Raw genomic sequence first — 17,563 nt, 5'->3', positions numbered from 1 at the left:
GGAGGGCAGGCTGAGTTCCCAGCACAGCTAGAAAACTGAGACTGTGCTCTCATATCTGGTGTGGTCAGTTTTTAATATTTTAATAGAAAAGCAGAGGGACTAGCAGGAACACTAGGGACTTCATGCAAAGGAAGCAATACAAAGAGAACAGGATACTTTCTCATAAAAGTACATGGTACGGCGCGCACATATCAGAAATATGAAATGTTGGGTTTCCATATTCTTTAAGAGTCGGTTCACAGTATGGCGACACGACTTTGGGGGCGACCTGTGAAGTCGCCGTGCACCTCGACTTCGGCGCGACTTGCACGGACTTCACATAATGGAAGTCAATGCAACTTGAGTCGTTCCTATTAGAACGGTTCCCGTAGCACAGAATGGACCTGTCAAGTCGCCTGACAAGTCACGGTAGTGTGAACCGGCACTAAAGGATACGTTTGCCTTTTGTAACAAGTTGTAACATGTTACAAACATACCAGCCCCAGCATCCCACCTGATTCCCCATTTTGACAACAAGTGGGGGACCTTCTCCCCCCACTCACTGTTGCAATCTAAAAAAAACATGGCCTGCTCCACCTGCCAGTCACCTCATTTATTCACAGTGTTCTGTGAATGAATGGACTACAACTACTGACAGCCGTCGCGGTTGTTGGCTTGTAGTTCTCAATGAACTACCACAACGCTGTTGAGCTCTGTGGTAGTTCATCGATTCTTGCAGTTACAGGCAGTCCCCGGGTTACAAACATCCGACTTACAAAGTACTCCTACTTACAAACGGAGGGAGACAATAGGAAGTGAGAGGAAATCTCCCCCTAGGAAGGGAAATTCACTTCTGTAAGAGTTATCATGGGAAAATGGTGTCTCCACTGAAGTTTATCACCAATCCTTTCCACAACAACCCAAAATTTTCAAAACCCAATTGTCACAGGACAGAAAGTGAGGGGAAATCTTCTGAACAGGGGAACAGACAGCAAAACAAACATTACAGGGGTGTTAACCCTTCCCTATGCTATCCAAAAAACTTAAAAATTATTTTTTTTAGCTGGAGCTACACTTAAAAAATTTACCTGTTCTGACTTACAAACAAATTCAACTTAAGAACAAACCTACAGACCCTATCTTGTTTGTAACCCGGGGACCACCTAAAGCGTGGAAGTGCCTGCCTGTACGATGTATGGGTAGACAGCTTACCCTGACCGTCTGCAGGAGACCTGCATAGCATTAGCAATCTGCTGGTGCAATGCTTTCCAGGCTCCTGGAAAATAAAGATATTTCAAAGATTTTTCAAATACATGTATAAAGGAGATTATCTAAATGTTAATAATCCTATTAAATATTGTCTATGTTTAAAAAAAAAAAAAATTTATTCTATGTATAATTTGCAATTATATGTACACAAGGGAAGCCATGTTTGCTCAATGAATATTCCTATTTAGCTTCCTGCTTTGAATGCTACACAATAGTTCTGCTTTACTGCTCTTTTCCACGTTGCAAGTGTATGAGTCAGTCGTGCCGACCTATCCTGGCAAAAAGATCCTCTTGCAATGGACTGGTGGGTTTTCTTGCAAAAATTGGCCTGGTCTGCATTCCCCAGGAATGTAACATCACACCCAGATATATATAAAATATAGGGGTAAGCCAAGTACCAATTGAACCTTTTTCTTTACAGGTATCTATTGCACACACTAAAGGGGCAGTAGGGTCGGACATAGCAGGCAGGTCTTGCATTGTACAACATGGTCCATTTTAACTCAATCACACCAAGCTAACACATGCATGTGGCATTGCAGAAGTGATCCTTCTTCCAGAGTGCCGCATATATGTGTTCAGCGTTTGTGCTTGAAGGCCATTCTATAGCGAGCACCCCCAGCACACAGACCGGGCTGTCACCAACAGCTCCAGGTTTCATACTAACAAAGGGGAGCCAGGAGGACCGACTCTTGGGCATATGAAATAGATGGTTGGGAAGGGGAAGTTAAAGAGGGCGGCAGGAAGGTTGAATGTTCAGAAGTCAAGAGCTCACTATGATAAATGTAGAGAATTGTAGTGTATCTAACAACAACAAAAAATACCCCACAAGAACGAGCATTTAAAAATGTGAAAGTCACATAAAAGAACTTTAGGATAAACAATGCAATAATAGCGCTCATTTAAAATACACTTTTGGAGTTGACCTTGACCAACATATATACAGTATTTTTCTACTTTAACAACCTTTAAACCTATGTAACTATTATGCATGATAGTAAAATCAACTAACCAGAGCATCCCATCTCCAGAAGTAATCCAATGTCATTATTAGAAAACTCAGAACAAGGTCAATATTAGCTCAAAGTGCGTGTGTTTGAGTACATTATTTTTTTTCCCAAATAAGCTCTTTACACTTGAAAAGCCCCTCATTAGTATAATTAGCAGCGACACCCTCCTGTTCATTTCTTTTTAATTACTTTCCTAAATAGCTGCAGCTTTACTCATAGCCAATTTGTCACAAGTAGTCATGAATTGTATTAGCTAAAGTTTTTAAGAATCCTAGCAAAAATGTTCCCATTCCCAGAAGAGAGATAATGATTGGCTAGATCCAGTATTTGCACAGCAAATCGCATTCGCAATGTCTGCAGCATTAGTGGATATACTAAGAAGGTGGCTGTGAGCCGCCTATGGAGCACGGGATCCTCCCTTAAGCTCACCCTGTATTCCCCAAAGGACCACTGTTACGGACTTACTGAGAAAAATAATAAACCCAGAGGTATTAAAAAACACCAAAAGAAAGCCCTATCTAAAAAAAAATTGGATACAGTAGTGCATGAGCAAGTAAATGCCAGTCAAACTATCACAGCACTTAAAACAGAAAAATGGCCTGGTAATAAAAAGGGCATGCCAAAAACTCTGACTTTTATCTTAGTGCAGACTTCTAGGAAAATCAGTAAGCCAATCAGACAAGCAGGAAATTACATTTTCAGGGGGCGTTCTTTCCATCATCGGTGTACAGAAGGCCTTCAGCTGTCCGGAGATATTAATATTAAGGGGTCACAGCGATTGAGTGCCTTCCTAGAGTATATCTTCAGTGGATATGTGCCAAAAGCCCACTTGACCCTTAAGCTGGATACACACTATCCAAATTTTGTGGTTAGATTTACTTCAGATTTACCTTTTCTATGTAGTGCAGGGGCCTGCCTGATTGCATACAAATTGAAAGTGTTTAGGTTTGACCTCATATTATATGGTTTGGTAAGTCTAAAGGAAAAAGTCTTCAGAAAATCTTATAGTGTGTATGGCCCATCAGTTGTATGCAATCAGACAGGCCCTTGCACTACATAGTTTAAGGTAAATCTAAAGTAAATTGAACAGCAAAAGTTGTATAGTGTGTATCCTGCTTTAAGATTTGAAAAAAAACCTGGAAGCTGATTTGGTTTCTATGCAGAATCGCACCAGATTTTAGTAAATCAACCTTTACTTTGCTCATCCATTTAGAGCTGCTATATTTTAAACCACCTTCCAAAAAAGATCATAGAGATCTATGTATGTTGCCATGTCAAACATGGCATACCATTGACCTAGTAGTTGATTGTAAAATCTACCCCATCAACCCCTTCCCCTCCTTTTCCTCTAACCTCCCCATATCCTTGGCATTACCTTCTAGTGTTTAGCTTGATTTAATTAATCAATTCCTTCTATGGCAATAACACCAGGGTTCCTCAAGAGGTTGCTAGAGGTCCCTTGAGCAAGGAGCACCTTCTGTCTCTAAGATAGGTAACCACTGACATGTGTCTGTTTTAGAAATTTATAAGGGGGAATTCTTCTTCCCACTGACCACAAATGTAAAGAGCATTCTTCCCACTCACCATCATGGTAAAGTGCCAAGAGCTGTAGATGTAGTCATTTTTAGCAGGGGTTCCCTGAGACTGGAAAGTTATTTTAAGGGTTCCTCAAAATTAAAAAGGTCTAGAAGGTATAACCGGAACTCTCAAAGAGGACAAAGACAACAATAAAAATATGGTAAAGGTTCTAACCCTTCCCAAATTTGAGTTAGTGGCTTAGTTAAAGCGGCACCCTAAAATTGAAAGTGCACCCTAAAATTATACTTACCTCCATCTTCTCGCTCCGGGTCACCTGAAAAACAAATGGATAATCGCAATTTTTTTTTTTTTTTTTACTTACCTCGTTTAGAAGAAAATATACTTACCTTACTTCCTCTTCCTCCCATCGCCGGCCACGGCGATTCGTCACTTCCTGGCTTTGCTATGATTCCTGGGAGCTGAACGTCATCGCTCCAAGGAATCAATGCGCCTGCACCGGCCCCGACGTCAGTTCCGGTGCAGGCGCCGTCATACGTTGCTAAACAGCTTGTGGGCATGCCCAGAAGCTGTGCAGGGATGACGCTGCGGAACCGGAAGCCGGTGCAGTGCATCGTGGGACCGAAGAGGACGGAAAAGGACACAGAAGAGGATCGCGCTGGCTTCAAGCTGCCCACACCTGAGATGGCAGCGCTGGACAATACATTTTCAAGGTAAGTATTTCTTCTAAAAGGTAAGTGTAACCCGGGACAGATCAGAGGCTAGCCATTGTGGAATGCACTAGCCCTGACTGTCCCGGGGGTATTTTTATTAAAAAAAACTTTCCCAGGGTGGAACTCCGCTTTAAGACCAACAGAGAACCCTGAAGCTCTGAATTAATGATTTACCACCTAATTTTATGGAAGTCCTCTTACACTTGTTCCCACTAACTCACCCCATACATATGTACCGCCATGCTAGTGAGTATTTTAGACCAAATCTCTCATTTGCATATGGCGGTATTTGCCCTTTTCACATTGGGGTAGGAAGATTTTTAGCTCCCAGGAATAGGTTGGACAGATGATAGCAAATGAAGTTGAATCCAAGTTCAAGAATATGCCAAGGTTCAACGTTTTATATATAAATATAACCCTAAGTGTTAAATAACATACTCTAGGCTGTGTGATAGCTTCTGTGCGAAAAAATAAAACAGAATCAAAATCCCATCAGCACAGAAAGTGTGTAATAAGCACTGAGAGCTCCCCCGGAGTCACATAAATAACATTCCGTATTATCCGCTCTGTACGCAAACTATTAAAAAAATACTCAATGTCACCACAGCAGGTCCCACTGTCGCTGAGATAATGACGCTGACCTTTCATGAGCCCACTCTGGAAGACTCATCTGCCTGATTAAAGTGGTATATTTATATGGGGAGGAGAGGGGGGATTAATACATGAAAAGAGAGGCTTAATGGTCCAGACGCTGCAATGGACTGCTGGTGAGGTCCTCGTGATCTTGCAATAGGCAAAAGTAAAAATGATAACTTTCAATGTTTAAAAGGACACTTTTGATTATAGTGTACATGTTCCTAAAACAAAGGAGTGTAGATAATCACTATTAGAGCGTAATGTGCACTTAACAAAAGTGTTTCCTTATCCCTAATCAAAGTCAGAGAGCTTTATAATGGCGCTTTTCCACTGCATGGAACCGAACGGTTCGGCTCTCTAAAACAGTACCATCTCGATTGTGGTTACAAGAGGTACCATACTGGTACCATATCCCACAATCCTTTGCATGCAGTCACTACTAGCCACTGATTGGTCAGAGAATTGTTGTTATCCCACCCACTTAACTTTAGTACTACTTTAGTGGAAAAACAAACATACCAAACCGTACCGAACCGTTCCAACACCGTACCATGCAGTACCAGCAGTGGAAAAGCAAACCGGCCAAGCAGGGCCGAGTAGAGCCGAACCGGTACTTGCAGTGGAAAAGTGCCATTAGATGCCCTGTAGCCCTCAGGTCTAATGTGACTTTCAGCTGTGGGCAAAGTCAAAAGGTGAATCAATCCCCTCTGATAATGTTGCAGACACCTAGACCCTTCCTACCAAAGAGATTCTGTGCAACTGATCCCCCATAGACAACAACATGGTACTAATAAGTACAAGGGCATATAAAATACATTAGGGACTTAAAATGTACCATAACCAAAACTTAAACTGTTACTAAACCCCGGAGTCTGCAGTCACTATATCTGGTCTCCTATACTACACAGAACATGGAAATGCAATAGTTTTTATAAATATAAACTGCTAAATACCTTTTCTCATCAGCAGTTAGAGCAGTCTTGTGACTTCTATCAGTATCTGGTTAAAGCTTGTAGAAGGAGTTTTCATTCTCCTCTAACTGTCCTAGGAGGCTGCAGGACCCCTGACCCTCTGTCTTGACAGTGCTGATTGGCCCTGTGCTGATCACATGCACCCTCCCAAGAAAACATTTTTTTTAAAAAGCCTCTCATGGAATACACACCAAACTGAGCACGTGCAGCTTGCCGCCAAGGCTCTGTTCTATCAGGAGAAGGTTTGGGGATTGTGGAATAAGGGGAGGAACAGAGAAGACAGGATCAAATAGCCTTTTTACACAAATGCAGAGGATTAACCTCTTAGGTTCCACAGTGAGTATAACAAGCATGCTTTACTGCATATACAAACTGATTTTACTTTTGTGGGTTTAGTCACACTTTCAAATACTGCTAGTACAAAACAAACAAAAAAAAAAGGATGGTGCGGCGCGCTGAATCACGCACCACACTGCCCCTAGCCAGCCAGAAATGCAGAGTGGGTGGAGTGCTGAATTGCTCTGGCTGCTCTGCAATTTAACTGACAAGCGGTGTGAATTCGCCCGCAGTCTAAACAAACATATACGGTACGTATGTGTGTCTTTACGCACCTTTAAGAGTTTAAACATATCTATATGTTTTTTACTGAGCATTACTTAGGTACTTCTTTCACATGTGTAATAACATCAGGAACATTTTTACAGCTGTGTGAATGAGACCTGATAGGCGACAGAGAGCACCAAATGAAAATTCCTAAGGGGTCCAAATTCTTTATTGTTCAACTGGTTACATCAAGCAGGACAAAGGACAGCCAGTGTGTTGTGTGAACCACACAATCCCCATCCAACAGGACTGGAAGAAAAGTTTGGAATAACAGAATTTCTATTTTTAAAATATCTAAAATAGCAGAATTGCTATTAAAAATATATATGCATAAAAGAAAAATAAACAAACAATAATGAAATTTCCACTGAGGGGGAAAAAACATTTTTAGAAGTACAATACAACTGGTCTTTAAAAAAATAAGAATAAAGGGAGTCCACATTTCACACTATATACCGGTGCCTCTCTGTGGCCTGTTGGGGGCCGGGTTGGGCGGCAGGGGGTGGGGGGTCAACGAGGCTCGATCTTCATTAGGGGCCACTCGCATTGCCACCTGGACCCCGCCTTTTGTCAGTTGCGGGGGCCTGCTGTGGGCTGTCCTTGTGTGGGTGTAGTGCACTGCCAACCTCCCACCACCAGAGGGTGCCTGCTCCCCTTCTCCCAGCAATACCATTCCCTTAGGTTCCACAGTGAGTAAAACAAGCATGCTTTACTGCAAATGCAGACTGATTATACTGTTGTGGGTTCAGTAACACTTTAAGTAGAAGTTAAAACACTCATTAGGGTTTTTTTTTTTTTTTTGCTGTTTTTGGGATTCCCCTTCATAAAAATAAAGTTTTGTAGTGAAGTAAAGCAAGCACGACACAGTGTAAAAAGTGGTGCAAATAAAAGCGTAAAGCATAAAAATATAAAAATTCAAATAAAAATATAAATAAAAAAAAGTATTAACTTTTCCCACTGGCATAGTGCCTCATTAGAAAGGTGCCTATTGTCAACTATTAGTAACACCTATAGAGCTTGATTTATTAAGGGCAAAGAGATGGTTCACTTTGCAAGGGATTTTCCCCACAGTTTAGTGAAATTTCACTTTGCATAAAAGAATATCCAATTACATGCAAAGAAAATAAAAAGACCAATTTTTTTCCTAGATGATGGAAGTCAGCAGAGCTTTATCTCATTCATTAAGCTCTGGGGAAAATTCTCTTACAAAGTGCAATTTCCTTTTCAAAGTGAACAGTCTATTTGCCTTTAGTTAATCAACCTCATAGAGCAGCCATTCTCTCCCTTTTTAACATGGAGAACCCCTTGAAATAACTTTTTGATCACAGGAAAGACCTGGTAATAGTAACTATATCTACAGCTCATGGTACATGTTGGAACAGGAAGGGGCCATCCTTAAACTGTTCCTTCAAAGTTGGGAGTATGAAATTGTTCAAAATGTCTTGGGATGCTGGTTCCCTAAGAGTTCCCTTCATTGGAACTAAGGGGCCAAGCCAAACCCCTGAAAAACAACCTACACCATAATCCCCCCTCCACCAAATGGTTTGGACCAGTGCACAAAGCAAGGTCCATAAAGACATGGAGTCCTGACCTCAACCCAATAGAACACCTTTGGGATGAATTAGAGTGGAGACTGCAAGCCAGGCCTTCTTGTCCACATCAGTGTCAAACCTCACAAATGCGCTTCTGGAAGAATGGTCAAACATTCCCATAGACACACTCCTAAACCTTATGGACAACCTTCCCAGAAGAGTTGAAGCTGGTATAGCTGTAAAGGGTTGGCCAACTCAATATTGAACCGAATAGACTAAGACTGGGATTCCATTAACCACTTCAGCTCCCAAAGGTTTACCCCCCTTAAAGGGTGGGCAAACTCAATATTGAACCCTACGGACTAAGACTGGGACGCCATTAAAGTTCATGTGCGTGTAAAGGCAGGCGTCCCAATACTTTTGGTTATATAGTGTATATTTAAAAAGAAGATGTCAGCAATAACAACAACTTATGTATCTCAGCACAGGCTTCCTTTGACTGAATTTTTGAATTCTTACGATAAAACTGCCTACTAGTCCACAGTGACAGAAATTATGAGCAGAATATTAAAGTATTATGCTGACATTGTTTCTATAAGGTAAAGGTAGTGCAATGAAACAATAAGACCAGGCTGTAATACCATACAATAGAAAACCAGTACTCAAGGACATCTAAAAATGTGTCATCATTACAAAAATATTAAAAACCTGCAAAACACACTACTTCTACCTTCTATGCACTAAAAAGAACTTTGGTACAGCAAAATGACTAAGAGCTGTTCTATGATAGAAAGGTTTAAACCATGGGTGTCCAACCTTTTGGCTTCTCTGGGCCACATTGAGTGTAGAGAAATTTTCTCGGGCCGCATATAAAATATATACTATAGTTATGGTATATAAGTAATAAAACGCAGCCGCGTCCTTTCCGCGCTGCTGCTGCCCCCCCCAGCACTAATTTAACACAACTAGAGAATGATCCCGTCAGAGGCAGCCTCTGCCTACAGTTAGTTGGAAGCCACCGTGGCCCTGCCCCCGACCCGACTTCCTTCCTCCCCAGCGAAAAAAAAAAAAAATTGTCAGGGGGCAGTGGGCCGCATTGCCTGCGGTTCTGGGCCGCATGGGGCCCCCGGGCCACAGGTTGGACATGCCTGGTTTAATGTATTTTACCCTTAAAATGATGTACCATGTCCATGACCTGGAGTGTTGGCTTTCCGTTATTCTACATACCCGTGGCTCTCTGTGCCGAGTAGATTTTCCAGACAGCTTTTCATCATCTATTTCGCACTGTTCCAGGAGGTCCAAAATGTCTTCCTCCTGAAAATAATAATTAGAAAACATTATTCTTCTGGTGTACAGGCATACCCCACTTTTAAGTACACAATGGGACCAGAGCATGTAAAATGTACTTAAAGTGAAGCAATACCTTTTTTAATTTCTCAATGCATGTAAATACACTAGCTCCATAGGAAATCTTGGTCAGCTTGACATGGCACTGCTCCCAAACCATAAGGGACAAGGACACCAAGCTTGGGGAACATGTTAAAGGGATCAATGACTATGACATGGTAGATTACCTAGGCAAGCTGGCTGGCCACAAATAGGATATGTTGTAGTCCTGGGTCCCCTCTTAATGCTCCCTAAGTTTGGTATCCCTGTCACTTATGGTTTGGGAGCAGTGCCATGTCAAGCTGACCAAGATTTCCTATAGACGCCAATGTTAAAAACCTGGAGTAGTGCCATGCCAAGCTGACCAGGCTGTGTCTGTACTCGCGAGTGTACTTAAAGTGAGTGTACTTAAAACGGGGTATGCCTGTATAATGTTATATGAACATACACTTACACATCCATATAAAAGGCATTCATTCATACGTCATTGACTACAAAAAAATAAACTCAGGGCCTACAGCTTCAGTTACTGCATGTTGTTGCTAGTCATGGGCTCACTGAGTTTTGAAGCTAGGGGGTGAGCTTAAAAGCCAGGGAATTACGTATCTTAGAAGGGAGCCAGGAACAGAAGCATATTTATTTATCTCAAAAAAATGTCCCTTTATTGAACAAACTATAGAGAAATCAAACAGTTTTTTTTGTTTTTTTTTTGGCTACCTGCGTCCCACTTACTCCTTCTCTGTGGTCATGAGATGGAGCTCTAAAACAATTCTATAACTCGCTCTATATTTTAAAACATTATTATATAGTGAAACATTTGTTTTCTGGCACCTTAAATTAACAATAAACTCTTGTTTCAAAAAAAAAAAGTTATATTGCACTAAAGGCTGCCTGCAGAAAACTACAGGAGGGGGTGGAGATCGGTCACCCTACTCAAGGAGAGAGAGCAGAAGGGACCAGTCCTCATTACAGGAAGCTCCTGCACAGAGGTAAAGTTTCCCACCGGATTAGCACACCAAGATACAAGATTACACATGCCTCTTACAATTAGATGATATTTGCTCATCCCGGAGTTTAGCTTTAAAGTGACAGTCAGCACTCTCATTAAGACCTGTGTTTAGTCTCCCCTATAATGGACCTAAAAAAGGTTAGAGTTTCTCTATAATTCTCTGTGTCCTACTGGGTGACCTTTAACGACTTTACCACCAGAGGATTTTGCTGTCTTACGTCCAGGCCACCTTTTGCGATTCGGCACTGTGCGACTTTAACTGACAATTGCGCGGTCATGCAACGCCGTACCCAAATGAAGTTGACGTCCTTTTTTTCCCATAAACAGAGCTTTCTTTTGGTGGTATTTGATCACCTGTGCGATTTTTACTTTTTGCGCTATAAACAAAAAAAGAGCGAATATTTTGAAAAAATAACAATATTTTTCAAATGTTTTATATGAAATTCCCCCCCAAAAAAATGTAAAAAATCTAATTTTTTTTATCATTTTTGGCCAATTTGTTTTCTGCTACATATTTTTGGTAAAAAAAAATCGCAATAAGCGTATTTTGATTGGTTTGCGCAAAAGTTATTGCGTTTACTAACTAAGGGAAAGATTTCTGTCATTTTTGGTGGTTTTTTTTTTAAACGAGTAATGGCGGCGATCTGCGATTTTTTTTGCGGGACTGGGACATTGCGGCGGACAGATCGGACCCTTGACTGACATTTTTGACACTTTTGGGGGAACCAGTGACATTACTACAGTAATCAGTGCTATACATATGCACTGTTACTGTAAAAATGACACTGGCAGGGAAGGGGTTAATTTTATTGGAGAGGGAGGGGTTAATGTATGCCTGGTGCTTACTGACATGTGTGGGGGGAGGTGACTGAGTGAAACAGGGACAGATCGCAGGTTCAGCTATGCTGAACCCTGCAATCTGTCACTGTCTGTCACTTAGGAGATCCGCCCGCTTTGTTCACACAAGCGGGCGGATCTCCACACTTGATTCCCTGACAATCGGGGAAGAGCGGTGGTGATCACCTGACCCAACTCCCGCTGTGACTGAAAACAGCGGGAGCGAGCCTCCGGCGGCGGGAGCGAGCCTCCGGCGCACAAGGGGAGGAGTCCAGCGACGTAGGTCTACGTCGCTGGATGATAACGAGCCACATTGCCGCAGTAGCAGCAATGTGAGCGGGGGTAAAGCGGTTAAGGGTGAGCTTGGGTTGCCTTGCTTGGGACTTAATATGGACATATTAGGTCAATGCTATTGACTTAATATTGCCATATGGCCATAATAGGACACTGATGGCACAGACAGCGGCGGCCGGTCCATAAGGGACGCAGGGGAGCCGCCCCCCCTAATCTCTATGCATCAGCCCCTATTCTCCATGCGGGGCGCCAGTCGCATAGAGTTCTATGAGATTTGTTGAAGCACATGATTAGAGCTGGAGGCTTTAAATGGCTTCAAAAAGGTTGGGCTCTGCGCCCTGAGCCCACCCACTTGTGACATTAGCGAATGAACATTCAATATGGTCTTCCTGCTTCTCCTCCCCACCAGTGTTAATTTTGGCAGCAAATTTCAATTTAGTTTTAGTCTTAGGACTAAAATGGCATTTTAGTTTTAGTCCCATTTTAGTCTTCTGCAAGTGTTTTAGTTTTAGTCGTATTTAGTCGACTAAAACTCCAGTACATTTTAGTCGACTAAAACATCCTACATTTTAGTCGACTATAACTCATTTTAGTCATCTATAATCGAATGGGTGTAGTTCAATTGTAATTTGTAATGCATTATTTAAGCATTTCTCTACAATTTCCAAACCCATTATATACTACTGCTGGTGCTGGAGTGAAAAATCAAATATCTTATTTTTTATGGTATTAAGCTTTGAGCATGCACCAGTGTTAATTTTGGCAGCAAATTTCGATTTAGTTTTAGTTATAGTCTTTTGACTAAAATGCCATTTTAGTTTTAGTTGTATTTTAGTCATCTGAATTGTTTTAGTTTTAGTCGTATTTTAGTCGACTAAAATTGTGTTAATTTAGTCGACGAAAACGTTTTAGTCCGTTTTAGTCGACAAAATTAACACTGCTCCCCACCTATCAGGACAGGAATCGGGTCCTAAGACTGGATTCAACGGGAGGAGAAGCGACCAGATTGGCCAGGAAGAGAAGCCAGGGAAGCCGCCCGCAACCTGGATGGGGTAAGTGTGGGGCTGGCGGGGGGGGTTTGTTTTCCGACCCCCCAAAAAATGGAGCACCAGCTGTCACTGGTCACAAGCATCCCGCCCTTTGTGTACATGCAGCTGAAGGGTGAGGAATGACCCGTCCACACCTGTTCGGGCAGGCACTGACACTTTCCATTCAGATTTGGCTAAACATGGATTTGGACTGAACCCAAGCTCATCTCTATTGACCATACAGAACGTGGGAGAAATTTTCCCAACAAACATGCAGACAGTTACAAAAAAACTGACCAAGGTTCTACTAGTTTTCCATTCTGCCGAGAAAATGATTTCATTGCTGTTTGTGTACCCATTGAGAGATTTCTTCTCACTTCCTGTCATTGTAATCATAAAGAAAGTGAGGTAAACATACTTTTTGGAGTAAGTAGGTTAAAATTTTCTATCACTATACTGTATGTGTCCCACTAGGTGACCTTTAGAGAGGAGCTTGGGTTCAGTCTGAATGGGAAGAAGGCTATAAGTGTCTGCCCAATCAGCTGTAGCTGAATCATTCTCCACCATCCAGGTGCATGTACATAAAGGGGCAGGGATGATGGTGACATCATTGACTATGTCACTGACCTAATATGGCTATGTAGTCACCCTGCAGCTGCATGTATGCAAAGCCACAGGGATGCTAGTGACATCATTAATCTCATATGACCACGTGACTGTGACGTCATTGACCTTATCTGGCCATGTGGCCATATTAGGCCAATTATTACATGAGCATCCCAGCCCCTTTATCTACATGCAGCCGCAGGGTGGGGATTTACCATTTTAGGTCAATGACATAGTCAATTATGTCACCAGCACTCCAGCCCCTTTGCGTATTTGCAGCTGCAGGGTGGGGAATTACCATTTTAGGTCAATGACATAGTCAATCATGTCCAACCAGCACCCCAGCCCCTTTGTGTACATGTAGCTGCAGGGTGGGGAATGGCCCAGCTACAACTGATTTGGCCGACACTGACAGCTTATTTCTGGGCTTGGCCGAACATGGGTTTGGACAGGACCCAAGCTTATCTCTAGCGACCTTTTACAGAAAACGAGAGCAACTTCCCCAACAGCATACCCCCAACCTTCTGAGATGAGAAAAAATGAGCACAATGCATCTGACAATGGACCCATCCCTGCCACATCCTCAGCTATGCAGAACATTAAAAAAAAAATGCCAAAAACTTTTGGTTATACCTAGATTTTTTTTTTCCATCATTACTTTTCCTATATACTGGCTTTTCAAAACAGCAAACAAGATATTGAGAGAGCTAGGATGATGGTTTAGTGCACCATAGCACTTTGAAAAGAAGGACAATTGAGGAGAAAAGAGGGACACAGGGATTTGGTTCCAAAAGCAGGATAGTCCCTCCAAATGACTGACAGTTGGGAGGTATGCAACAGGTACATAGACCAGTGCTTTAAGTGGGCCGGTATGCACTGATACTCAGTACCGCCACTTCCAAATCTGGCTCTTGAGCATACCGCCACCTCTCCATGTGCCTTAGCGTACCAGTACGCTCATTTTGTACACCTGCGCCCTCAATTGCCCCCCACCCCCCCCCCCCCCCCCCCGGCAAAATATTCCCCACTCCAGAGCCAGACTAGTCACCACCAGTGAGTCCCCCTGCTCCGGAGTCCCAGCCCAGGCCAGGGGGGGGGGTGCTCTGTGGGGACCCTGATGTGGGGTGGGGGTGGGGCGAAAAAATGTATAGGCTATAATAGAGTACCGGCACCTCTTTTGGGCCACTTAAAGCACTGACATAGACTGCAATGAAGAAACTGAAGGTTCTATCCCTTTCCACTCTATTAAGAAAATTATTTTTTACTGTCTGTACCCGTTAAAAAGAATCCTTGAAGTTATAAAGCAAGTGGGTAAAATCACCTTAACGAGGATACAAACAGCATCAAAAAGCATAACGTTCTAAGTTCCCCATTCCATCCATAACTAAATTTAAAAAAATCTTGCCTGGAGTTCCCTCCATTTCAGTTTGACATATCTGCTAGAGAGTGTTGGAGATAAACTGACACACCACCAGGAGCTAAATGGTAAACTTCTTCAGCTATACAGAACTACATACCACACTAATAGTGAGAAACACAGAATGAGATCTAACTTTGTAGAAGTTGTTTGATGTACATAGACTATAACAAGCACAGTTCCATAAGTAACAACGTACAATACAATCTCCTGCTAACGTGCATTTCTAATCTGCTGTCAAACCAGGCCATTCTACTGTGGGATCTCCACAAAGCTAAGGGGCATCTCAACTCCCTGGTAATATTATATATTCTCTGATCCTATAGCATGTCTGCCTCTGTGACTCCTGGGAAAGACACAAGACTTCTGCTCAATGTTTAAATAAAATATATATAAAAAAAAGCCAAGCCTCATCGTTAAAGATTTCTCAGTGTCAGCCTCAGGTAAGTGTTCACAGTGCCGGTAAGGAATATCAAGCTTTTATGGTGAACAAAAACACGCTGGACAGAGACTATCAAAGACTTTCCCCAACAAGACAGCACAAGGAGTCAGTTATGAAAATATACCGTTAACTTTACTCTAGTGAAACTTTTTCACCAAGCGGAGAAGATTTTTTAGACCTGATTATCTTTGCTATTACGTATGAATATCTAAAGTAGGGGTCTACCGTAAATTATATTGCTTAAAGTCATTCTAAAATAAATGCTAGAAAGGCCTCATATGGTAGAGGTGTATGTGTGAATTAGGGATTTTTTGTTGCCGATACCGATATTTTGGCCGTCGCATATCGGTATCGGCCAATATGGGCCGATATATTGTACATCCTATGTCAGGGTCCGAGACTAGTCTTCTCCTCCTCCTACCATAAGGTGGTGATGCTCATGTAAGGGTAAAATGATGTGACATAGCACAATTCCGTTTATAAATGTGTGAATATGCCACTTACATATGTACAAATTAAAGATATAAGCAATTCCACATTAGCAGATCTGCTGGCAGATCGGTATCTCTCACCCATTTGCCGTAAGTAAAACCCGGGTCATACCGCTCCGTTCGACATCCACTCAATACTGCTCTGTCTCTCACCCGCTCCATCTCCCACCCACCCGATACCAATCCATCTCTCACCCACTTGCCGTAAGTGACACCTGTGTGATACCGCTCTGTCCGGTATACGATCTCGGAGGTCACGCCCAGCGTGACCACGTGATCTCCAAGATCGTCATCGTATGTCAGTATCACCCGAGAGACGGATTGGTATCGGGTGGGTGGTTGATGGAGCGGGTGAGAGACAGAGCAGTATCAAGTGGTTGCCGAATGGAGTATCACCCCGGTATCACTTACAGCAAGTGGGTGAGAGATACCGATCTGCCAACAGATCTGCTTATGTGAAATTGCTTATATCTTTAATTTGTACATATGTGAGTGGCATATTCAATAGCATTTGTAAACGGAATTATGCTATGTGACATCATTTTACCCTTACATAAGCAATATTTGGAATATCGGCAATATCGGCCAGTTCCGGGGCCAATACAGATATATCAACAAAAGTCAATATCGGCCCTCGATATATCGGCCTTGCCGATAATAGTCGATCCCTAGTGTGAATATTATGATTTCTACAAAACTGTCATGCATTTGCACACTACAAAATTCAGCATGCACATTTGTTGGCACAAAAACCTAAGTGTCTTATAGTTTATCCCCATAATGTTTTACTTTAACCACTTAGCGACCATCCCACGTACATTTACCTAGGGCATGGCGGCCGCTTTGTACCGGATCACGTACCTAGTAAACATTCCCCAGGTCTGGGGCACGCGCGTATCGCCGGTGACTCACTCCCGCAGTGATTACACAAAGCGGGAGCCCAGCGGCGAGTACCGTGGACTCAATGTCTGCCGGTGCCCGCCAATTAGTACAGAGGCAGAAGGACAATCTGCCTAGGTACACAAGGCAGATTGTCTTTCTGTCAGAGGAGAAGGTACTGATCTTGTGTTTCTGCTAAGCAGGAACACGCATCTTTAACTTCCCCCAGTCAAAGCACCTCCCCCACAGTTAGTAAGCACAACTTAGGCATACATATTCCAAGGGGATGGGGGGGGACGTACACAGTCCGTATGCTCGGTGCCCAAGCCCTTTTTGGTAGATGGAAAAGCTCCCACGCTCTCTGGCGGACACTAAGGCTCGCCCCCTCAACAGACTCACCATGGCCGGACATGCAACCGGACTGACTTCTTCATACTGACGGACGGCACTAAGCGGACATCACACGGATCCATACCATCCATACGGTCAGTAAACGGCTCTGTTCTTGTGACTAAATGTTTGCAAACATGCCTGTCCTGGTGAAATCTATAGAGATGGAAGGCTAACTGAACGGTCAGAGACATACAAAGTGTGTCTATCAGTGAGCTTAATCTTATACCCCGGACTGCAATATCCACAGACCAGAGGACATTTAGCTGCAGAGCGTCCTGACTGCTCAGACACATATACTGGTTGAATATCAGATCGGGTATGCAAATCACTGTTTAAAGCCATCTGTTTGTTTGCCTGCTTCGCTTGCCTGTCTGTCCGTTTCAGTCATATGTCCGTGCCGCTTTACATGGTGTCTACTGCTGTGTTCTGTGTTTAAAGATTCATCTGGAAAGTGCAGCCATCCTATACATGTCCATTTACCAGAGGAAGTTGTGGTAGAGCCATCAATTGCCCTTGTATACCATATGGGTGT

At 42.8% G+C, this 17,563-nt stretch overlaps 1 protein-coding gene across 2 annotated transcripts in view; it reads right to left on the bottom strand.

Moving 5' to 3' along the window:
• The window catches only part of TTLL7 (tubulin tyrosine ligase like 7), a 233,242-nt gene that overhangs the window by 100,513 nt on the left and 115,166 nt on the right, over positions 1 to 17,563 (bottom strand). For both annotated transcript variants that reach the window (XM_082265320.1, XM_082265319.1), the window contains exon 13: positions 9,477 to 9,563. In XM_082265320.1, the coding sequence (XP_082121446.1) occupies positions 9,477 to 9,563 (87 nt within the window). The remainder of the gene's footprint in view (positions 1 to 9,476; positions 9,564 to 17,563) is intronic.

The sequence above is a fragment of the Pelophylax lessonae genome, assembly GCF_965119305.1.
Source record: "Pelophylax lessonae genome assembly, chromosome: 8".
NCBI lineage: Eukaryota > Metazoa > Chordata > Amphibia > Anura > Ranidae > Pelophylax > Pelophylax lessonae.
The sequence above is the reverse complement of the archived record's forward strand: the minus strand, read 5'-3'. Positions and strand labels throughout refer to the sequence as shown.